This window comes from Lepisma saccharinum, chromosome 17, assembly GCF_977018435.1.
Source record: "Lepisma saccharinum chromosome 17, izLepSacc3.1, whole genome shotgun sequence".
NCBI classification, from domain to species: domain Eukaryota; kingdom Metazoa; phylum Arthropoda; class Insecta; order Zygentoma; family Lepismatidae; genus Lepisma; species Lepisma saccharinum.
Window position 1 is genome coordinate 44,385,083 of NC_139245.1, and position 24,997 is coordinate 44,410,079.

At 36.4% G+C, this 24,997-nt stretch overlaps 1 protein-coding gene across 2 annotated transcripts in view; it reads right to left on the reverse strand.

Moving 5' to 3' along the window:
* Nucleotides 1-15,050: 15,050 nt before the first annotated feature.
* LOC146001711 (uncharacterized) overlaps nucleotides 15,051-24,997 on the reverse strand; it is a 95,776-nt gene continuing 85,829 nt past the window's right edge. For both annotated transcript variants that reach the window (XM_083139376.1, XM_083139375.1), the window contains exons 5-6: nucleotides 16,677-16,820; nucleotides 15,051-15,366 (exon numbers count right to left, since the gene is read on the reverse strand). In XM_083139376.1, coding sequence (XP_082995502.1) covers nucleotides 15,274-15,366; nucleotides 16,677-16,820 — 237 coding nt within the window. In that variant the 3' untranslated portion in view covers nucleotides 15,051-15,273. The remainder of the gene's footprint in view (nucleotides 15,367-16,676; nucleotides 16,821-24,997) is intronic.

A 24,997-nucleotide genomic window follows, 5' to 3' on the forward strand; every position in this document is an offset into this window, starting at 1 on the left:
ACAGAAATAAACATGTGAATACATTAGGCTTGTTAGGTTTTGTTTATTTCTGTTATTAAATGAATAGGTCAGTAGGTTAGGTAGGTAGCCGGTTATGTGGCTAGATTCACAGCATAATGTTGTATGGTGTTTACATAATTCAAATTCTAATTTTGCGATACAGAATGGAATGTTGCTTCATTAGAATTTCGATATCTTGAAGTGTATGAAAAAAAAAGTTACTGTTTGGCACAATTATTTTGTTTACAGTTCGTTTGCTAACTTAATTTTGTTGTTTATAATTGTCAGAATTTGTTTAAATATGGAAGATACAACATTCACCAAACTCAATACTTGGCAGATCAGCTCTCGTTTGGTTGCACAAGCTATCAAGAATAAAATTAGCCTATGAAAAAACCTTTAATACTATATCAAATGAACATAGCAGTCATAATCAAAGTTCTGTTTACATTGAAGTGCAATTATAAACAATACAGACATGGTACTGGCTTTAAAAAAACCCAGCCCTCTGAAAGTGACAGTATGCCATGACTACTAGTAGTGTCACAGTGCCCAAGCTATCAAGCTAGTGTTTATATAAGTATTTTTACCTATCTCATTATCCACTATAATGTGAGAAATTCTTGTTATGAAATACATGAAAAATCAGAAGAGATTTTGTTGTATACTTTAATTTTTTAATGCTGCTTATCAGGTTAGGTAGATTATATGCAAAACTAGCTTTTCCAATATTTCCAGCCATCAATCACCACATGAGTAACTTTTTCTGTGACAAAACTTAATTCCTAATTATATTACTCTCTTAATCACTTGTTAGATTACTCACTTAAGTTAATCACCTCTCTCTCTCTCTCTCTCTCTCTTATGTAGTCTTGTTTCTCATGAGGCTTGTGATGCCCTCCATATACTTTATTCATCATTTCTTCGTAATTAGGTAGGTAGAATTATAGATTATTGACAAAAATAAAAGGCTAAAATGTAATTATGATATTGCACAAGTTGCAGATGTTGTATATAACTTGACATGCTAAAAGAAAGATGAAACATGATTTTTTTCTGCGGAATGCCGAGAAATTTTCTAAAATAGTAGATGGCAACACTGATTTTCACTAATATTAACGATTTGGATGTTACAGAACATATTGAGCATTCACTAAAAATCTTTTTGCCAGTTCTGAGCAAATAATATATAGTAAAAGCAATTTCTTTTTGCCAAAATTCAATCGGTTTTACGGCATTCTCTGTGGTTACTTTTATAAAGAAACTGAATGGTGCTGATATGAAGAATGTAAATTCTTGATGTTGCATTGCAATTTTCTTCAAGGCTAAGATGTTTATGACTCCAACAATTAGTTTTTATGCAGATTTAGCAGTAATTCGGTATTTTCGGCTGATTTGAGATTAGGTCCTTTCGCAAGTATGATCATTTTTGGACAAAATTTGGATTTGAAGTTACAATAATCCAAAACTATGAAACAATACAAGTTTAAGTTTCAAGAGCTAAAAAAATGGTGATATTTAGTTGCTTTTATGCTAAAAATTCATTCAATCATCATTTCTTCATAATTAGGAAGGTTGAATTATAGATTATTGACATGTAACATATTTGAAACCATGTTGTGCTGTATGGGATACAAATATGTTACGGATACGTAACTCGTGAAACATTGTAACATTGCAGCAACATTGCGAAACATTACTGTGATGTTTCAGGTATGTTTCAGCAATGTAAAAATGTCCGCGAATCTAACATAACATTCGTAATGTTACAGAAACATGTCAGTGCAACATTACAGGAATGTGTCAATGTAACATTGCAGAAACATGTCAGTGTAACATTACAGATACATTTCCGTAAGGTTTTGTGATATTTCAGCTACGTTACAGTGATATAATTTTACATTACGGTTATATTGAATGGAATCAGTACTGTATTCACGAGTGAAATATTGAAGGGGGCCTATTGGAGTTAAGCCCCTTTATTTCAATATTTATTTGTAAATCATTTGCTGAAAATAAAATTCACAATGTTTGATACCTAATTAGGAATGATATTTAATTATATTTATTTTACCTCTCCTCAAATGACCACGTATCTCAATTGCTACAATTATTCTCGAGGGGGGGAAAAGTGCATAAAAGTACGAAATACACATTCATTCACACCAGATAACAGTTACAAGTAAAAAAAAAAGAAAAATACTCGTATTCGCCACCAAATCCTAAACTACCTTCAAATGTGTGTAAAGTTTTACATGCAATAATAAGCTCTCCATGGTTTGTTGCACCCTGTCACAAAGAAGGTGGGATTTGAGAGATGTGATCAGCATAATGCTCCCGTCCCCTCTACTAATAGATGAGAGGATGGAAGCATTTTAGTGTTCTATGATATTCATTCATGATTCTATGAGTCACGGTCATCTGAAAATTCTACTCTAATGTCATATCTGTGTGAATGAAAACATTCTTCCTGGACAGAATACATGTTCCACATGTATGGTTTTCAACCTATATGGTGTTTGAACTTTCAGAATTACACAGCAATATTCCAAATTAATTTCAAACATCACAAATTGAGCACATGTCTTCAAATATAACTTTCGGATACTAAAATTTACTATGTGACATTCTCACCTTTTACTTATCTCAAATAAAAATTCAAAATGAATGTAATAATATCCTATATACTTACATAATTGGAGAAATGTAGATACACTTTGACCACAAAATAAATTCAGTAAATGAACCAGTAACCAGAACTGGGAATTCACAAGTGCAAAGTGGAGACAAGCTAAACTTTAGCAATTTTTAGGCAGTAACAATACGAATAATATAATTGAATAATAACTAAAAATTTATAAATCAATGAAAAGTTTTGACATTCTCTATAATATTAAATGTGCAGTGTGTATCAGAGGTTCTGGTTACTAGTTAGGAAATTTAATTCTCTTAATGTTACTTGTGAGCAATTTCCATTGAATTATTACTTCAAAGATATAATTATATGTTCTCATTTCTATTATTTTTTAATCATTTATATTTCACCCATGTTTCACTTTCAACGTTGTTATGGTGGTTAGGATGGGTTGGTCAGTTTCAGAATACACTGAGAAATTGAATTAAGCTCCTTGTAATAAAGGGATTTCTGGTTCGAAACTCTGGTAGAGGCACATTGCAGTGATACGGATCACATTTTGAATTGTAGGTCTAGTCCCGATTAGCCTATTTGTGCATAAAGTGGACTTAAAACATCAATTCAAAGAACCAAATAAATATAAATAAGCATACTTTGATACATTTTTTTACACCAGCGAGTGATCAGACACTATCAATGTCACCATTGAACTCTGAAAATTGGACATGCATCACTTCAAAGAAAAATTATTATAAAAATAATATTTTTTCATAAAATATATTCTTATTTGTCTAAATTTGTCAAAATACAATTGCTTCTGTTCTGTTAAGAAGTATTTCATTGCAGGTTCTCCGCTATAACCTCTTGTTGGAGTGCAGTAACATCAATTTTTTCCTGAAAGGAAATAATGTCATAATATCAATTCTGGCCAGAATTTTCATTTCAAAAAAACAATATTTTGCACAAGTAAATTAAACATCTTAGCCTTGAAGAAAATTGCAAAGCAACATCAAGAATTCACATTCTTCATGTCAGCACCATTCAGTTTTTTTTTTTATAAAAGTAACCTTGGAGAATGCCGTAAAACCGATTGAATTTTGGCAAAAAAAATTGCTTTTACTTCATATTATTTGCTCAGAACTAGCAAAAAGATGTTTAGTGATGCTCAATATGTTATGTAACATCAAAGTCGTTAATATTAGTGAAAATCAGTGTTTCCATCTACTTTTTTAGAAAATTCCTCGGCATTCCGCAGAAAAAAATTCATGTTTCATCTTTCTTTTAACAAGCCAAGTTAAATACAATATTTGCAACTTGTGAAATCGTGCAGTATCATAATTTGATTTTAACCTTTTATTTTATTTTTGTCAATAATCCATAATTCTACCTACCTAATTAGGAAGAAATGATGATTGAATGGATTTTTAGCATAAAAACAACTAAATATTACCAATTTTTTACCTCTTGGAACTTAATAATAACAATTGAACCACAAATGACCTAAATCAAGTATATTAAACTTGTATTGTTTCATAGTTTTGAATTATTGTAACTTGAAATCCAAATTTTGTCTAAAAATGATCATTCTTGCGAAAGAAACTAATCTTAAATCAGCCATATAATACTTAATTACTGCTAAATCTGCATAAAAACTAACTGTTGGAATCATAAACATCATAGCCTTGAAGAAAATTTCAAAGCAACATCAAGAATTTACATTCTTCATGTCAGCACCATTCAGTTTTTTCATAAAGGTAACCTCGGAGAATGCCGTAAGACCGATTCAATTTTGGCAAGAAAAATTGATTTTACTTCATATTATTTGCTCAGAACTAGCATAAAGATTTTTAGTGAATGCTCAATATATCATGTAACATCCAAATCATTAATATTAGTGAAAATCAGTGTTTCCATCTACTTTTTTAGGAAATTCCTTGTCATTCCACAGAAAAAAAATTCATGTTTCATCTTTCTTTTAGCATGTCAAGTTAAATACAACATCTGCAACTTGTGCAATCGTGCAGCATCATAATTACATTTTAACCTTTTATTTTATTTTTGTCAATCTATAATTCTACCTACCTAATAACGAAAAAATTATGAATATAGTATATGGAGGGCAGCACAATCCTCGTGAGAAACAAAACTATACAAGACTACATGAGAGAGAAAGAGAGAGATGTTTAACATAAGTGAGTAACCTAACAAGTGATTAAAAGAGAAATATAATTAGGAATTTAATTTTGTCACACAAAAAATTACCCATGTGGTGATTGACGGCTGGAAATATTGGAAAAGCTAGCTTTGCACATTATCTACCTAACCTGATAAGCAGCATGAAAAATGAAATTATACAACAAAATCTCTTCTGATTTTTCATGTATTTCATAACAAGAATTTCTCACGTTAGAGTGGATAATGAGACAGGTCAAAATACTTATATAAACACTAGCTTGATAGCCTGACATAGCTAGTAATTTTTTTTAAAATATACACTGTCTAGTCATGGCACTGTGACACTACTAGTAGTCATGGCATTCTGTCACTTTGAGAGGGCTGTGTTTTTTTTTAAAGTCAGTATCATGTTTTTTTTATAATTACACTTCATTGTAAACAGAATTTTGATTATGACTGCTATGTTCATTTGAGCTATTATTAAAGGTTTTTCATAGGATAATTTTATTCTTGATAGCTTGTGCAACCAATCGAGAGCTGATCTAACAAGTATGACCGTGGCTGTGGTGCTGCCGTAGACTTTCATTACGTAACGATGTCACAGAACAAATTAGTTGATTCGTAATTTGTATTAGATAGAGGCTCTGAACGTAACAACTTACGTGGTATTCTACGCCTCTTCACTACGCACAGGGAAGTGAGAAACAACATTTTTTAAAAAGAGGACAAATTTTGTGCAAAATTTAGGGGGGAGTCATATACCGTAAACGAAAACTATATAACTATTTTTAACAGTATAAACATGCAGGGAAATACTTTGCGTCTAGACCATTCACTTTTTCACTACACACAACGCAGGCAACTTATTTCTCGCGATTATAGTTTCATGAGGTGGAGAAGTTCAGTGCTTCTTTACGTCCACATATTTTAATTAAACAAACAAAACAAAATACTTCTTTAAACACTGGCTTGAACTGCCTTGTTTCCACTCACTTTTTCACACACGTTACACAACACAGATTAAATATATAGCGTGCATAAGTATAACACAATTAAACACACTTTTGGCATTAATAATATTCAACTTACCGCTCAATAAACAACATTATTCTTCATAAGATGTGCACGACTCCCAGTCAGCGTTGAAGGTAACAACATGGCCGCCGCAGAAAATGCCCCGGATGGCCGCCACACATGCATGCGAGGACGGAATCCAAGGTTGCGGAAATGTCTCTGAAACATTTCTCAGAGATGTAAGAAAAATGAGACGTTGCAGAAACTAGACAATGAAACTATAACATTGCAATGTTTCAGAAACAAAACTGGGACTTCATGTGATGCTTTCTGTAACGTCAACGCGAAACCAGAATGTTAGAAACATAAATGAAAGATTGTAACATTTCTGAAAAATGTCTGAAACTTGGTGTGCTGTATGGGATGGGAGTGACTCTGAGAGTAGAATATTCCCAAGCCAGACATTCAAGAATGTTAGTCATTAGTGTCCGAAAAGTCACGCAACCCGGTGTTTACGACCGTATAACGGAATAGCGAAACGGAATGAGAAGAAACTCTTTCTGCCAAGAGAATGCCCTGTATAGGGTCAAGTGCCCATATTTCGGATACTTAATTTCAAATTAGATTTTCAGTACCTAAATGTAAACAAAATAAGACATAAATGTGTTGATAAACATTGAACATATATTTATTAATGTTTCTGAAAGTTATATTAACATTTATAAGAAATACTTGGTATATTTTATGAAACAAAGAATTGTATGCATATTTTTAGTCTGACAAAAAGGTTGCCTAATGTCGGATAGGGTACTTCCTAATTTCGGATAGGGTTACTAATGAGTATTTGGAAAGGGTGCACAATTTCGGATAGTCGAAATTAAGTACCCGTGTAGCATCCGAAATTAGGAAACCCAGTCGCATATTCAATATGGCGATTCTGTGCGTTCCCCCTCTGAAATAATGTGACTGAAACTACGTAATAATGTTTGCTGAATCTTTCAAGATTATATAAAATTTAGACAGAAGTGAGTAAATACTAAACTTCCAGTTGTAGGCCTTAAGTTTGGATGGTGAAATATTACATCAAAACTCCGGAAAAGTCAGAAATATCAGCCATGCACTAAAGAAACATTGCTCAAGGTCACGCACAAGGGTGAAACTTTGGGACGAAGTAGCGTATTAGTTGGCACTATCTGCACTTCGGCGCTGCTGTTCTAAGGTGGAAATTTCTTGGTATCCGAAATTAGGAACCTATCCGAAATATGGGCACTTGACACTATTGGGAAAATTTAGAGAGACAAACATATGTAAGAACATGCATGTTTTAATAACAAATAAGCAAAGTGTTGCCAAAGGCGGAAAAAAAATATTTGCAAATCGTGTATATTGATGCACAGAACTCACTGAGATAAATTATTGGAACATTTCACAATACCAACGAACAATTTGGATGGCCATCTATTGAATTTGACAGAAAAAGAACTTTGACGAAGTTTCAAAAACATTGCAGAAGGGAATAAATGGGCTGTTCCAAAAATCGATGTTTTCACAATATTACGAGGGACACTGGCAACACTGTTGGTGTCACGTGTCACTAACAGACGTGTTACCTCAGGCTATCACACTAAGGCACTTTTAACGACAAAGGAGAAAGTTGGTTATTCTCGAACATATGCAATAAATTACATACACCTTGCAACCCTGAAATGTGGGTATCCCTAAATGCTTCTCTTACGCAAGAATACGAGTATGACGATGTTCGGATATAGTCTTCAACAATAAACACTCTTTCCTGTGTAGAATATGGCATTTTAAAAACACACACACGACGTCAGCATAAGTACACACAATCTGGAATGCCGTTCGCGGCAAACAGCAACCACCTAAGGCACAGAAAACATAACAATTGATACACGTCAGGGACGTCGTTAGAGGGGGGCACGCGGTGGCACTGGCCCCGGCAAACGTCTGCGTGGCCCCGGGAAACTGTTCTGTATTTGCTGGAAATTTTACTTTGATGACAAATATTGCAAAATAATTCTTCAGTAAATTTTGTTTGCAGTTTGAAACACTTCTTCAATTTTCAGTAGCACGAACCAAAGCAAGGCATTTCTTTCTTATTTCCCTATTTCTTGCTTCTTGAACACGAACATTTGTATTGAGAGGGGATGCAGTTAATGGTTTTGTGGTCCGCCCCGGCCAGGGAAGTCTGAGACCTGTTGAAAATGCACTTTTCCTCCCTGCTGCACACCGGATCCAGGATCCCCCCAAAACCCGCACTTAATCTTCATCTGGCCCTGAACTGGCTCCATGTGCGCCGAAAGGACGACACAAACCGGAAGATTTAGCTACGGGTGGCTAGAACTTTCTACGCTAATTATGTTATGGTTCAGAAAAGATATCCCCATGCGTTTCAAATTCCAAGAACAGAATTCTATTGCTTATCCCTTTTTCGGCACGGGAATGAATGACATAGCGGTTCTTCTCACATGCGCTCAACCCTCCTGCTAATGACCTGCCCTGCAAGGAGGGAAATGCCACTTTCTGAAAATTCGGAGAAACATCGAAGCCAGGCACGTATCCAGAGGGGGGCTTAGGGGGCTCGAGCCCCCCGAAAGTTTTAGGTTTACACTAGATAAAAAGAGGTTTTTGATTTCTTGTGGTGTGAAATAAAATAATGTGACAATAATTTAAGGAGAGAAATAATTATCGAGGCAAGACGGAGAATGTTCCGTAACCCTGTTATTGATAATAGCACGTATCCAAGATGGGGCACAGGGGCTAGACCCTCTACCCAGGAAATTTTTCAGTTTACGTTACATAAAATTAGGTTTTTGGCTTCTTAAATAATGTGAAAATAATGTAAGTAGAGAAATAATTATCGAGGCAACACGGAGCATGTTTTATACCCCTGTTATAGTTAATGGCTCGACCCCCCCCTCCTCAGGAAATTTTTCAATTTACACTAGATAAAAATAGATTTTTGGCGTCTTGAATAATGTGAAGATAATAAATTTATAAATCTGAGAGAAATAATTATCGAGACAAAACGGAGAGTATTCTATAATCCTATTATTGTCAATAGCACGTATCCAAGGTGGGAATCAGGATGCTCGAGCCCCCCTTCAGGAATTTTTTTCTGTTTACACTAGATAAAACTAGGATTTTTTCTTCTTGAATAATGTGATGATAATTTGGGAGAAATAATTATCGAGACAAGATGGAGAATGTTCTATAACCCTGTTATTGTTAATAGCACGTATCCAAGCTGGGGTTGAGGTGGCTCGAGCCCCCCCAGGAATGTTTTTTATTTTACACTAGATAAAATCAGGTTTTTGGCTTTTTGAATAATGTAACGATGATTTAAGGAGATAGACAATTATCGAGGCAAGACGGAGAATGTTCTATAACCCTGTTGTTGATAATATTGCACGTACACTTTTCTTGTGCTTTCGGTGTTCTCGCAGCGCACTTGAGCACTATGTAGATACTTGTCAGCATTTGGAAGCTGCACAACAAAGGTAGCGCCACACTTAGGGCGATTCGTTGTAATTTCTAATCTCTGGAAGGCGGGAAGGGGTACGTTCTTGAATGAGAGAAGGAGTCAACTACTGGCGATATTAACGAATCGTTTTATCTGCGGAACGTTCTAGAATATAATGAGGATATAAATACGAGGATTCAATTTTTCGGTTGATCTGTACAAAGAATCGGTTAATGAGATTTCAGAGGTAAGTGTGACAATTAATACAGTCGTTGGTGATCAGATCAGTCAGCGTCCTCTGATTACTTTATAAGGTACATAGTGATTCGAAAATGAAGACATTGACGACAGCAGAATTTCCGGGGCTTCAGTGTAGTGCTAGTTCGGTTCGAGGGCCGAAGAGATCAAAGGTCTCTCTCTAAAGTGAATATTTCAGCAGTACCGGATATTGGAGTGGTTTATTAAAACAGAAATAAACTCCATAGATCAACTGAAAAGCAAAGTTTTGAGTGATGATTTAGTTTTGCCGAACTAAATTTCATATATGCAGTCCGAGAATTTCATGGTATAAAAAATACTTTTGTTTAAGCCTACTGGGTTCGAAACACATTCAAACACTACCATAAAGAGACAGCCGAAAATTTTATGAATGTCGAGAAGAGAAAGCAAGAAGATGTTGCAAATGTAGACATTTTAGGCGGAAATTGCAGGCTCTACCAGGACCCGAATCAGGGCTCTATCAACTGAGCCACCTAGCCATCCTTGACTTCAACCGATTTTTCGTTAAAATGTCTACATAGTACATGTCCTGTGTATATCAAATCGTAACAAGCACAGAAAATATAGGAGAGAGAGAAGAAAACTGAGGAGCATTATCACCGGTTGAGGATATTTTTTTCTATGGTCAACAAGAGCTACTACTTCGAGGTGACAATGACAGTGGCCTAATAAGGGAGATTTCACACCCTTTCGCCTGAGGATTTCACAAATCGAAATTAGGTTTGTGCGGCCTTTTGTATCGCTACGGTGTGAAACGTTGTTGTTGATTGGCCCATTCCAATCGACATGTATCGCGTGTCCCTTTGGTCTGAAACTTTCCTAAGTCTTGAAAATCCAAGTCACAAGGATGGAAAATTAGGGCCTTGTTAAGGTTAGGTGTGAAGGCAGGCAGACGACAGCACCCTAAAGGATCATATCCAAACCTGCAGAAAGAACGCATCTTACTTCAATCTACAATACGATGATAAAAACTTCTGGTGAGTTGATTTTAAAAGATGTCCGAGATAAAGAGAGGCGTGCCCAGGATTTTCGGAAGGGAGAGGGGGAATACTGGGTCAAATGGGGTTATTACCTCACCAAACCTCCCTTGGGCACGTCACTGGAGATAAATGAGTAAGCGGAGGGGTTTTCACTGTGCATTAATTGTTTCGTGATCCACCTGTATTCGAGAAGACTTCCTTTTTTTCATGCCGATATATGACAAGACAGCAGAAGCTGTGACAGGCATTTTTGAACACTTGTGAGTGCTAAGGCCTGAATGTGAACAATTTGGTGGGTTTCGGCTTTTATAAAAGCTGAAAAATGGGAGGACAAGACACGTTAGTGGTGTTCAGGCTCGAATCAGAGAGAAATATTCGAGAGCTGTCTGCGTCCAGTTCGCAGCCCACAATTTGAATCTCGCGTCGTCGAGTGGATTGTCCATCCCGTGCATGTGTAACAGCTTAGTCAAAACACTCAAAGACACCATAGATGTTTTTGTGTCTGATAAGATGAAATGGACAAACACACATACTGAGATGGTTCCGGCACACAATATTAATGCATGGAAACAGAGGAGTCGAGTGGTAAAAAATGTTCCGATTTCACGTTCTGATTAAAATGACAGCCTTACAGTGGCAACGATTTAAGAGATAGTTGTTCCCCATTTTTTATTTTTTTGCCTCAACATTATGACCTCTTAATGTTAAGCCTTGGCTACCAAGAGAAAGTAAACTTTCCTTGCAACACCCTCCGCACCCCCGCACCCCCCCGTTTTGGAACCCAATTGCCACCTCTGGTCTTAAACACACAATTGTGAGGTTCTTACTATACCCCTTAAAAAAATGGTGTTGAGCCCCCCCCCCCCCGAAAGGAATTCCTGGATACGTGCCTGATCGAAGCGGTCGGTTCATCTGTTGATTTGGTGGACAATTGATATCTGTCAGAGAGTTTGAAGTAGGATGTGTTGTCCGAGCGGTGGTAAACTTCTATAAACTCGAGAAGATATCATCACGAAGTATTTGTTATCTCGTTTTCCTACATCGCGAGTAAAATGTCGAATGAGAAGCTGCCAGATTGTCTTCCTCTGGAAACAATGGATCAGAATCGACTGATCGACCAAATATCCAACATATTGGCATTCTAAAAGAGATTCTGACTACCACGACTCCCAGAGTGGTTGATCTCATGTATAATGAAGAATAAACCACGTTTCAATTAAGGAAGGAAACTAGGTATGTAGCAATTGTTTTTACAGCCCTCTGCATGCTCTATAAGTATTATGTTACAAAATTTGTATATATATTTCTGACTTTCTGTAATTTTTCTTCGTTTAGCCTCTACCTGCAAATGCGGAAGCTGCTGCTGCTTAGGTTGCAAGGTTGGCAAGACATACAAATATAATTAAATCCTAGTCAAACAGCGAATAATACTTATAATATAATCATGAGTTATGGAGAAGCAAATAAGTTATCAAGCATTTTCTGTTTCTATTTGTTATGCAGTGGTTAACAAGGTGTACTACGATGCCAGGTGTCCTGGGTTCGAATCCCGAACTGCGCGTGTGTGTTCTTTATGATGGTCCTCTCATCAATTTCACATCACTCATTGTTATCTTCATCTTCACGATTAGCGAAAAAGTGTCAGCAAATCGAAGTTAAATAAACCAAATCATTCATTTATATATATTTCTATATTTCGCCGCTTTTCTACCTCTTGGGTTAAATGGGACGATGAGGATGAATGATGAGCCGAAGGAATGGCGATGGGACAGACATGATACAACCATACCTGTCCAAAGTCCGAACCTTGGACCTCTGGTTTCGTAGCGTGTTATACTCAGTGGAATTCTTAGGAAGAAAAACTGTAAAAGTGAAAAGGGTGAAAAGATGCAAAGTTGTACGATGCATAAAAGCCATGTTTAGTTCTTCTAAAAACCTTCCAATTATCGAGTTCGTGTTTTAAGTCCACTGTATTCACAGTAAGGCTAATCGGGACTGGACCTACAGTTTAAAGTGTGATCCGAACAACTATGTGCCTCCATCGGGAATCAAACCCGGAACCCCTTGATTACAAGGCGACGATGCTACCATGCGCCACCGAGGAGGCCCTTAATTCTTTTCTTTCCATGACTATATATATATATATATATACATATATATATATATATATAATATATATACACACACACACACACACATACATATATAATGTATGTATACATCATAGGCGTATATGGTGTATAAATAGTTTGTTAATTTATAATAGTTTGATAGAAAAAATCTTACGTTTGGGCCCCCCAAACTGATCAACCTAGCTACGTCCCTGATACACGTTCTTCTGTACCCACATTTCAGGGTTGCAAGGTGTATGTAATTTAACAGTTGGGCTGAAAAGTTCGTAGGCTGACTCATAGATGGCGTTACTAGAATTAAATCCATGTGATTTTTACTTAGTACTAACCTTCAAAAGATACGTGTATAAATTTCACAGCTGCCGGATAATTAGTTCGTGAGATATAGCATTGTGAGTGAAGCAGCTTTTGTTATTGTGAAAAAATGGATAAAAAAGAATTTCGTGTGTTAATAAAGCATTGCTTTTTGGCGAAAAAAAATACTTTTGAAGCCAAGGCTTGGCTTGATAAACATTATTCGGACTCTGCACCAGGAAAATCAACCGTTGAGAAGTGGTTTGCTAAATTTAAACGAGGCGAAATGAGCATCGAAGACGATGCACGCAGTGGACGCCCCAAAGAGGCTGTTACCGACGAAAACATCAAAAAAGTCCACAAAATTATTTTAAATGATCGTAAAGTGAAGTTGATCGACATAGCTGAGATTATTACATAGCGTTGTTGGAGCGTGTAAAGGATGAAATCACGAAAAAACGGCCCCATTTGAAGAAGAAAAAAGTGCTGTTTCATCAAGACAATGCACCGTGTCACAAATCAATGAAAACGATGGCAAAATTATATGAATTAGACTACGAATTGCTTCCCATCCACCATATTCTCCAGATCTGGCCCCCAGTGACTTTTTCCTGTTTGCAGACCTTAAAAGAATGCTCGCTGGAAAGAAATTTAGCACTGATGAAGAGGTAATCGCCGAAACTGAGGCCTATTTTGAGGCTAAAGAGAAATCGTACTATAAAAATGGCATCGAAAAATTGTATGACCGCTATAATCGTTGTATCGCCCTCGAAGGCAACTATATTGAATAATAAAATCGAATTTTGTCAAAAAATATTTTTTACTATGTTAGCCTACGAACTTTTCAGCCCAACTGTTATTGCATATGTTCGAGAATAACCAACTTTCTCCTTTGTCGTTAAAAGTGCCTTAGTGTGATAGCCTGAGGTAACACGTCTGTTAGTGACACGTGACACCAACAGTGTTGCCAGTGTCCCTCGTAATATTGTGAAAACATCGATTTTTGGAACAGCCCATTTATTCCCGTCTGCAATGTTTTTGAAACTTCGTCAAAGTTCTTTTTCTGTCAAATTCAATAGATGGCCATCCAAATTGTTCGTTGGTATTGTGAAATGTTGCAATAATTTACCTCAGTGAGTTCTGTGCCTCAATATACACGATTTGCAAATATTTTTTTTCCGCCTTTGGCAACAGTTTGCTTATTTGTTATTAAAACATGCATGTTCTTACATATGTTTGTCTCTCTAAATTTTCCCAATATACAGGGCATTCTCTTGGCAGAAAGAGTTTCTTCTCATTCCGTTTCGATATTCCGTTATACGGTCGTAAACACCGGGTTGCGTCACTTTTCGGACACACTGTAGTATGAGGATTTAGAATTCGTAGCATGATTAGACAATTTGCTACATCTATGAATTAGCTAAATCCACCAGAAGATATGAAAATATAGCTTAATTTTAGTCCAAATAGGCTATGGTATCAAACGAGGTCGTCCGTAGAAACAATCAACTTATTCTACTACAATACAATACAATATTACAATAATGATTTCTATTTGAGGTGTTAATGTATGTGCCAAAAGGAATATTTCTACTTATAAATTCAGTATTTTCCCCCTAAGTATCCTACTAAATTATATATTTAGAAGTAGTCCTTCGCTATACGTCTAGAAGTTGTTATTGTTCCATTTGATTAATTCTGTCTAAGATATGCTGATAGGCAATCGTTTCACTTCTGTAGTACAAGTATTTGATTCATTTATGTTTTGCTGCCTGAGAGGTATAAACGCAATTTATTGTTAATGTGGAGATCCTGTTAAATTGGCATTTTGGGTAGTCATTTTTCTATTACTTGTGATCTGTATGCAAGTAATTAAGGAAAATATTATTTTCGTAAGTCTCTGCCATCTATGTATCGGATTTCGAAATTACAAACACACACACACACACACACACACACACACACACACACACACACACACACACACACACACACACACACACACAGACAGAGGTTAAAATTGATTGCATTAAAAACAGAAAGTCTATAATGTAAATTCTTTAATGCATCAATTCCATAGAAAATATTTTTTAATATATATATAATTCAAAAATTTATACAATTTCAGGAAACAGACATTTATATCCAATAGATTTGCACAGCACATGATTTTTTAAAAAAGAAAAATCTATTTAGCAACAAGTATTTCTTAAAATGTAATGCACCTATTACAAAATACATTTTGCCAGCGGTTGTCCAAGATGGATAGTTCCCCTTAATTCAGCCAGATGTCGTCACGAGCACTTCGTATTCAGGGAAACCTAACTCTTCGCCTGCGTAAGATATGTAACAGACTCCATGGCTTGGATGAACCTGAAACATTAAAAGAACGAAAATTGTTTGATACGAAAAGGAACTGGTAAAAATCTTACATTAATGGTGATTTTAAAAATAATATATTATTTTCAGTTAGAATTGAAACCATGAACGGTGTCAGAAAATTATAATGCAAATATTGATTAATTAGGATAGACAAGCATAGTTGTCAGGTTTGTGTGGGAAGAAACACTTTCTACCCTCCCAAAATATCCGTAAGGGGAGTAGTCAGGAGTGTTTCGCCTCCAGGGTTTAATCATTTTTATTTTAAACCTATGGAGAAAATATTAATAAAATATTGATAAATTATCTTCCGCTAAAGTATCTGCTTCGACTAATAGATACATATATCAACGAGGTAACACTTCCAGAGATATAGGAGGCAGATCAGAACAAAATACCATAGCTGACGGACAATTTCATATCAATAAATGAGTGAACGAAATGAACTTCCTTTCAGGTGAAATTATTTCCACGGCAATTTTTTCATTTCTTTTTTTGTTCGCTAGCACACAACTCCTTTCTCTTTCCTGTTTTGTTATTTATCTATTGCTATCATGCTTTCTTTACTCCTGCGTATAGGCGTAACTTGGCGGGGACAAGAAGGGGGGGGGGGAGATTTATTAAAATTTACAAGTTAACTTCCTCAGACCTAAAAGGCAAAGTAATTAATATTTTTTTATCATTCGCAAATGGTAACAATTATTTAGCAAAATGGTCCTCTACACTATTTTTATGGGGAAGGAAACTTTTTGATTCCCCCACCAAAGTTAAACCCCAATTCCGATTCTGCCCGCCCCAAATTTAGGTCCTAAATTACGCCCATGCTCATGTGTGTCTTCCCCTTCCTCTCTCGCGCTCGAAACTATCACACTCTCAATCTTCAGCACATATATTTTCTTTCTCTTTCCCCTTCTTATCCGCCCGACCCTGTGGCCGAGTGGTTAGCACATCGCGCTGCGACGCCAAGGGTCCCGGGTTCGAATCCTGGTCGGGCTTGGTTGTTTGTGAATGTCCATTCATCAATTTCATCATTTCATCACTCATCCCCATCTTCGCAAATTAGCCAAGAGGCACAAAACGCGAAGTAAAATAAACTAATTCAATCAATCAATCAAACCCTTCTTATCCTTGCTTCAATTATTTTTCGCCCACCAGGTTTCAAGATTCAAAGTCAAGAAGAAAATAAAACTAGAAATTCACATAAAGCCGAATCGAATTAGATTTTCCCCATGATTATCCCACTGAAATTGTAGAAGGACTTCATGTACACCCTGTACATGCGCTGATTGCACCATTTCGCATACCTTGCCAACGGTAACTGTTCCCTCGTGAGGGACACGTCCAACAAACAGTGGTTCACCTTCCTCAGTCTTCCCAGAAGGCATTGCTCCTTCGGGGATCTCCCCATTTGAAGCAGCGACCCATTCGACTCTGCAACCACACAGCACCTACAAATGAAACAGAGCATTGTCAAAGATTAAGCATTTTTTCATAGAATCTCTCAAGAACAGCCCTAAGAAAATTTTCGTAATTGGGAGGGGAGGGAGCCAAAATCTTAGAGGTCAGGTCTTACGTCAGCAGGCACGTATCTAGAAATATATTTGGGGGGAGTGCGAAACAAGTGTCTCAATAATAATAATAATAATAATAAATGTAAATTAAAATTATTAAGTTATAATTAAATTAAATGCTAATTAAAATATGTAAAATTATTATTATATTTTTATTATTTCATGAATACATAAAGAGATTGTATAAGAATATAAACGTAATATCACATATATATTATCTAGCTTACGTGTACTTAAGATTGCCAAATTTTGCATAAGAAACAAGGAAAATTAATGTCAAATAGATAAAAAGTTGAATATTTATCGAATTATAAAAAAGGATGTGATCCAGTTGACGTAAAGTAATGTTCCTGATTAATATTTTATGCATATTATCATTAGTAGTAGTGTGCATAAATCTTCCTAAGCAGTATGATCCAAATAATAATAATAATAACCTTTGCATTCTAAGTTCATACAAAATAAATAACCATTTATTATAGTACAATCGAGTTTAGCATTATGCTGAAAAGTACATTTTCAATATTTTATTTTAGTACTTGGTAAGTCTTTCGGGAGGGGAGTCCGGACCCCACCCCCCCTAAATACGTCCTTGTACGTGAGACAGTATTAACGTCGTGGAAATATGGGCTAAGAAAGCCAGGAATTCAACTAAGATAAAGCAAGCTATATATTTTGAGAGATCTTACTTACAATATTTAATTTATTAATTAATACAAGATTGGATTAAAAGTAATTAATTCTTGGGCTGGAGTGTCTTCCTAAAAAAGGCTCTACCGGAAATGGCACAAATAACTACGTAAGAAACAGTGTAAAAAAAAATATAATGGCATGATGCAGTGGCGGCGATTGGGTTCCAAAACCAGGGGGGCAAGGTCCCTAAACTGGAGGGTGGGGGGCAAAGACATTTATTTCCCTTTGTAGATAAGTTTTAGCATAGTACGGTGGCAAAAGTGGAGTAAAGTGGGGGGGGGGGGCAAATTGCCCTCTCCTAATCGCCGCCACTGGCACGATGTGTATTATTCTGATTTAATTATATACATGTATATATGCATATACGTACATATCGAAATATTTTACGCCGGGGCTTTAGTGAATTTTGTAACTCACGTACTGGCAACAGTGCTCCCCCTTTTTAGTTTGAAACTGTTGTCTGCACAGGTTACAGTTTGTTCCCCGTGACACTTCCATTTTAGCCCAGTCAATGAAGGCCAAAAATGGCCAATGTCGGGAATAATTCCGTAAAAGCTGAATTTTGGTCAGTTGTTAGAACACTACTAGTAGCACAAAATCCCAAAAGTCCCCGCCCCTCCTCGCGGTGCTTCCCCCAGCCCCCCCCCCCGAACATTAATTTCACAGACTCTCAGTTATTGACCTATATCTCCGTATCGATCATCGTAGGCAGGTAATCTTTTTTTAGTTTTAATTCTCATTAGATGGGCTACAGAAACGATGCTGTTTAATTTTTCCATAATGTCGGTAGTTTTGCCGTAATTTAAAATATAATCTTCAAAAGGTGAATTTCTTCTAGTACTTTCATAAGTCGTTGCCTTATAACTTTTGAACAAATTAAATGACAAAAAATTGTTTCGAATAAAAGTTGTAGCCTAATTTATAAGCTTTAAAACTATATCAGTTTTAATATATTTTAATGAAAGGTGCGCCATAAAACGTGTGTCCAAATGGAGAACAACACCAAAAAAGTGTCTTTATCACAGTCCGGCGGTAAAGTCTGGAATCATTGACTTTTCGATAAAAGCATGATACTTGGTGTTGTTATACAACTTGAGACATGTTCAGTCGAGTAGCCAATCGCCATCTGCAAGCTGATGGCAGCCATCTTGAAAAGAGTCCGCCATATTGGATATTTTTTATTTGTTATATCTCGGTAACTGTTGTATCTGTCAACTTCCCGATTTTTCAGAAATGCTCCAAATAGTGTAAACTTTCATAATATATCAATAAATCTATTTTTGAAAAATAAAAATAGTGGTCTTTTAGAAAAACTCACTAGAATACTTTATGTGAATAATTCAGAGTTAAAAGTCTTAATAATTCTCAAACCATACATGTATATTTGGTAACGTTACGAAGGTTTGTTAGAAGACTTTTGATGAACTGAACCTTTAAAATACTATTTTTTGTGTTTATAAATTTACCTTAAATAACATTTCTAAGAGAAATACGAGATATACATATATAACCCAATTTCATTTCTGAAAATAAGAATGAAAAAACAACACATTTTCATTGTAACTGATGATACGAAAATAGTGAAAAATGTTTAGAAAATATTTTGCTATGAATTTTTCATCTTTGATCAGATCTCAAAATCGTATCCTTCCCATTAGCATAATGTAGTGGAGGCAAGATTTTTCCATTGAAAACTTGGAACGTAGAGTTCACTGTTAACTTGATTTCTCTCTAGTTATCATCCGCAAATACATACATACATTGTCATCCACTGGCGTATCCAAGGACCTCTGTCCCTTTGTACCCCTTAATCAGAAATCAGCAGAGCTGGGTTACAACAAAGTCCCTTACAAAGATACCAGTCCTTGACTATAAGTGCTGGAGGTTATTTCATGACACAGACATTTTCTTATTCTAACATCCTCATGTTGACAAATTTGGATCACAATATCCCATTAAAACCATGTCAAAACGAGTAAAATCGATTGGGATATTTTCCAATAACTACACATTTCTCTTCATAAACTTTTATCCTCTCGCATAATATCAATGAGACAAAGTTAAAATTAACAAAAAAGAGAGTAATTTTGCCTGTAGTATTGTATGGATGTGAAGGTTGGTCCAATGCATTGCATTAAAAGATGAACATAAATGAAGAGTATTTGAACATAAAATCCTTAGAAAAATATTTGGACCTAACAGGGATGAGGAGACAGGTGACTGGAGAAGGTTACATAATTTAGAATTGTATAATTTGTATTCATGTCCAGATAAGTATTATAAGAATAATTAAATCAACAAGACTTAGGTAGGCAGTTCACGTGGCCCGAGTTGGAGAGGAAAGAAGAGTTTAGAGGATTCTTGTTGGGAAACCTGATGGTAAGAGACCTGTAGGAAGACGAAGACTGAGGGATAACGTTGAGATGGACCAAGGAAATCAGTCAGGATGGAAAAGATTGGATTGATCTTGCCATGGGGAAGGCTTGTGTTGCTCCAGCCACAAACCCTCTGGTTTAGAAATTCTAGAGAGTGAGTTAGTTACTTGAGCTGAGAACGTTTCAGAGAACTTGCAAGTAAATAAACTACCTGTTGCTGACATGTTATGAACTAGATAAGTTGATAGGAATGAGTGGATACCCAAACTTCCACCCATTCACGTGATGTAACAGCACTGCTGTTTTTATTTGTTAATGACTAAATAAGTCCTAATGATGTGACATGGGTTTGACGTCACTCAAAAAACCGTAAATCTTGTGAAAACAATACAGTTCCAACTTTGGCATATTGATATTAAATATACGTACCGTACATATACAGTGCGTCTATTTCGATCTTCAGCCGAGAGATCGGGAGAACCGTGGCGCGCGGCGCTGACTGAGATGCCGACATTTGCGGCCTGTAATGCCCGCTTATTTTTATGGACATATCCAGACATTTATATAAATATTGCAATACGAGCACTAACCTGTGTTATTATTTATCATATGTAATTCATCCAAGTTCTGCCCTTATATACACAAATAAATACGCTTTAGAAACTATGTTAATGAAACATTTTAATCATAGTTTTGACCTGCTTAAGTTTATATCCTTGAAAGAGTTTTGTGTCGATGGGGATCGTTTGGAGGTTTCGAATGTGCAACACTGTATCAAGATTATGCTGCAGACGAAACCGTTAAAAGTGAATGGTTTTCGTGAGCTTCCTTGCAATCCGAAATCTCCGAGCTCGAGTTTTTTTTGTTCCTTCACGACTAGATGAAGACAGAGCTGTGAATATAGTGGCGAGGAATGTAAACCAAGAGCGTGTTAATTTCGTACTGTGCGCAAGAGTGTTATTCTTGGTTACTTGCAGTTACTTGTTTGTGTTATTGCAGTGTGTATGTGTGTTGTGTCAGTTAGACGATTGGAATGCCAGCCGCAAGGTTCACGTTAGAACAAAGATTTATTATGTATGACACGTGCATGAAAACAGACTCATGTCGAGACGTGTGTAGGCAATTTGTACAGAAATTCCCAGGCGTTTCAACTCCACACAGAGATACGGTTAGACATCTTGTCCTTAAATTACGAGAAACTGGATCGTTAAATTTTAAAACACCTAAGCAAAAACAACGGATTCTAACCGAAGCAAAACTCGATGATATTGGTGCAGCGTTAGAACGTTCTCCAAACAAACCTCTACACCGTGTTTCACAAGAGGTGGGTGTGTCAAAATCATCGGCACATACAGCCACTAAGCTACTAAAATTAAAACCGTAATCTTATAACACAGGTTAGTCCTCGTTTTGCAATATTTATATAAATGTCTGCATATGTCCATACAAATAAGCGGGCATTACAGGCCGCAAATGTCGGCATTTCCGTCAGCGCCGCCCTCCACGCTTCTCCCGATCTCTCCGCTGAAGATCGAAATGGACGCACGGTACATGTATTCAAAATATCGAACTCAGTTCAGTGGTTCCCGGTCAGACAACTATATGAAGACGATAGGAAAGTCATCATGTTGGGAGGCTACACCTTGAAATGACTGCCTTAAAATGCATGGCGTTGTTCTTACTGGAGGAGCATGGATATAAACTCTGGAGCAAACCAAAATTCTTTCTTATTTGGCACAAGGGATTCATTTAGTAAAGCTTGACATGTGAGGAAAACAGCACATGCCCATCAGACTAAAACGTATGTACTCTACAAACTGCATAAGGATGTATACCTTGTCCATTGTAACACAGAACCTGACTCAAGATATCTCAATTTGGAAGACTAGTGCATGCAAGAAACTAAAAATGCCCAAAACTGTCAGTGTAACAACTTAAATTGAGAGAGAACTTCACATTGTTCACCTGGGAAAGAGCCTTCGTGAAAAAAAAAAAACTTCTATTTATACATCAAAACTTTGTGCAATCTTCAGTGGGTTTTTCACACTCAAGACCATTACAACCAAGATCAGAGTACTATACTCTGTCCCAGGAATCTATGGAACAAGCGAACTTAAGTCTGCCCAAGAGGGGCTAGAACAACGAAATTTTGCGAGGAAACGGGATTGCGTGGACGGGCTAAAGGGACTGCAGTTATCAGCGGTTTGCATCAGCGTGTACAGCTTTGTCACTTTCTCCCCTTCTTTTCCATTATGTGCGGGATTGCTCCAGAGATTCCAAGGATATAGTATAGATGTTTGGTGTTGAATGGGAAATCTTGCCTGTATTATATTATCCAAATATGGAGGATTTGAAATTAAAACCTGATCAAAAAGGGAACCGATGTAATGAGAAATTCATTAAAAAATATTTTGTAGAACAAAGTCAGTATTTTCGTATCCTCAATTACAATTTCAAATAATAAAATAATTTAATAGAATTTCAATTACTTCTACTTTCATAAATCAAATTGGGTTGTACATAAATTTAAGGTTAAGGTAGATTTATAAACACAAAAAATTGTATTTTATGGGTTCAGCTCATCTAAAGTATTCTAACAAACCTTTCGTAACGTTACCAAATATACATGTATGGTTTTAGAATTATTAAGACTTTTAACTCTGAGTTATTCACAAAGTATTGCAGTGAATTTTTCTAAAATACCACTATTTTTATTTTTCAAAAATAGATTTATTGATATATTATGAAAGTTTACACTATTTGGAGCATTTCTGAAAAATCGGGAAGTTGACAGGTACAACAGTTCCCGAGATATAACAAATCAAAAATTTCCAATATGGCGGACTCTTTTCAAGATGGCGGCCATCAGCATGCAGATGGCGATTGGCTACTCGACTGAACATGTCTTAAGTTGTATAACAACACCAAGTATCATGCTTTTATCGAAAAGTCAATGATTCCGGACTTTACCGCCGAACTGTGATAGACGCTTTTTTGGTGCTGTACTCCATTTGGACACACGTTTTATGGCGCATCTTTCATTAAAATATATTAAAACTGATATAGTTTTAAAGCTTATAAATTAGGCTACAACTTTTATTCGAAACAATTTTTTGTCATTTAATTTGTTCAAAAGTTATAAGGCAACGACTTATGAAAGTACTAGAAAAAATTCACCTTTTGAAGATTATTTTTTAAATTACGGCAAAACTACAGACATCAAAAAATTAAACAGCATCGTTTTTGTAGCCTATCTAATTAGGGTTAAGACTACAAAAAGATTACCTGCCTACGATGATTGGTTATGGAGACATAGGTCAAGAACGGAGAGTCTGCGAAGGATCAGCTAAACGCCAAGTACGTTTTCCAATAATAGTGAATACTGTGATATTTAAGCATGCCACAAATTGCATTTTGAGTGCGTGTTACAGAATAACAACAGGCTGGAAACAGTTATCAGTTCACATTACAGTAACTGCAATTCTTATCACGCTGAATGCTATGATTTGAAGTGCCGTTTCAAGGTTTTCCAAACACCTAACACCGTTGTAAGGTTGATAAGCGGTTCGAATACATCACCGACGTTTGAAAGCACGTCTTCTAAAACCAGTTAGGCTTGAGTATATGGGGTTGTAGGCTAATAGGGACTAAACCTATAGATTAAAGCTGTATCCAAACCACAGTGCACGTGCCTCCACAGGAAATCGAACCCGGGACACCTTGATTGCAAGACAAAGATCGTACAGTGGGATCCATGAGTATTTGCCGTGCAAATTGTCCATCACCATGCTCGTGCACTTTATTTGACCCAATAAGAGCTTCAAGAATTAAAAGAAAACTCAAAACAAGCTGTTGACAACTTCTGCACCAGCATACATAGAATCAATCGCTTAAAAATGCATATGATGTAAGAGAAAAAATTATGAAAATAGTCATGGACAATTTGCAGAGCAATACTAGTGGATCCGACTTAACACTACGCTATTGGGGATATAGGCTAATCGGAAGTGTGAGTGTGATAACAAAGTGCAATATGTCTCCACGAGGTATCGAACCCAGCACATTTTGATTGAAACAATATCGAAACAAATATGTCTACATTAATTTCAAACTGGTTCTTCCCATATTGTGGTCGACCATCTTGTATGTCAATTGTCTTCAACCGTGGCGCATTCACCTCCCTGTGCCGTTCTCAACTGGTTTAATGTCGTGCGCCACATGATGGTACGAGCCGAGCCGTGTGAGAGGGTTTCTTAAACCAGAGTCTGACTAATGCCGTTCCCTTGGGCTTTTTTCTTGGTTATCTTCCACTCTGTCCAACGAAATTTTCTTGTTAGTTAATGCAGGGGAGAGGGAATTGCTTAATTGAAAACATCAATGGAATAAGCTGGGTACAATCTTCCTTTTCTCCTATGTTAGTGAAGTTTATTGCTGTCGTGAAAATGGAAGTGTTACATACAGTGTCAGACTCGAATTTACTGAGGAGGGGGGACCGTACAGCTCCGTGTACCCATGTTTTGAAAATGGTCACGAAATGTCAAAAATGAGATGTGAAAATGTTACAAAACAACTGTGGGGTAGGTGTCCGAGTGCATTATGTTGTAGACTTTCGATTATGTTTGAACTTTCCGGGTTCGAGTCTCGACCTTGGCATGGCTGTTCTTTGCGGCTGTTTCTTCAGTAATTTCATTTAATCATCACTCATCCTTATGATCGCAATAGCCAAAACTGTCAGAAAAGCGAGATAAAATAACAAAATTGATTGATTTTGCTTTATTTTACTTCGCCTTTCGTGCCACGTGAAGAAATTGAGGAATGGACACACTCAAACATCCATTACCAGGCCAGGATTCGAACCCGGGACCCCCGTATATATATAAAAAAACAATAACGTTGTCAGGAAGTTATAAAATTGTGTACAGAGGAGTCTCAAGATGTTAGCCCCAGGCCTGTACAGTGTTACTGCAGGTGTGATTTTTGCATGCC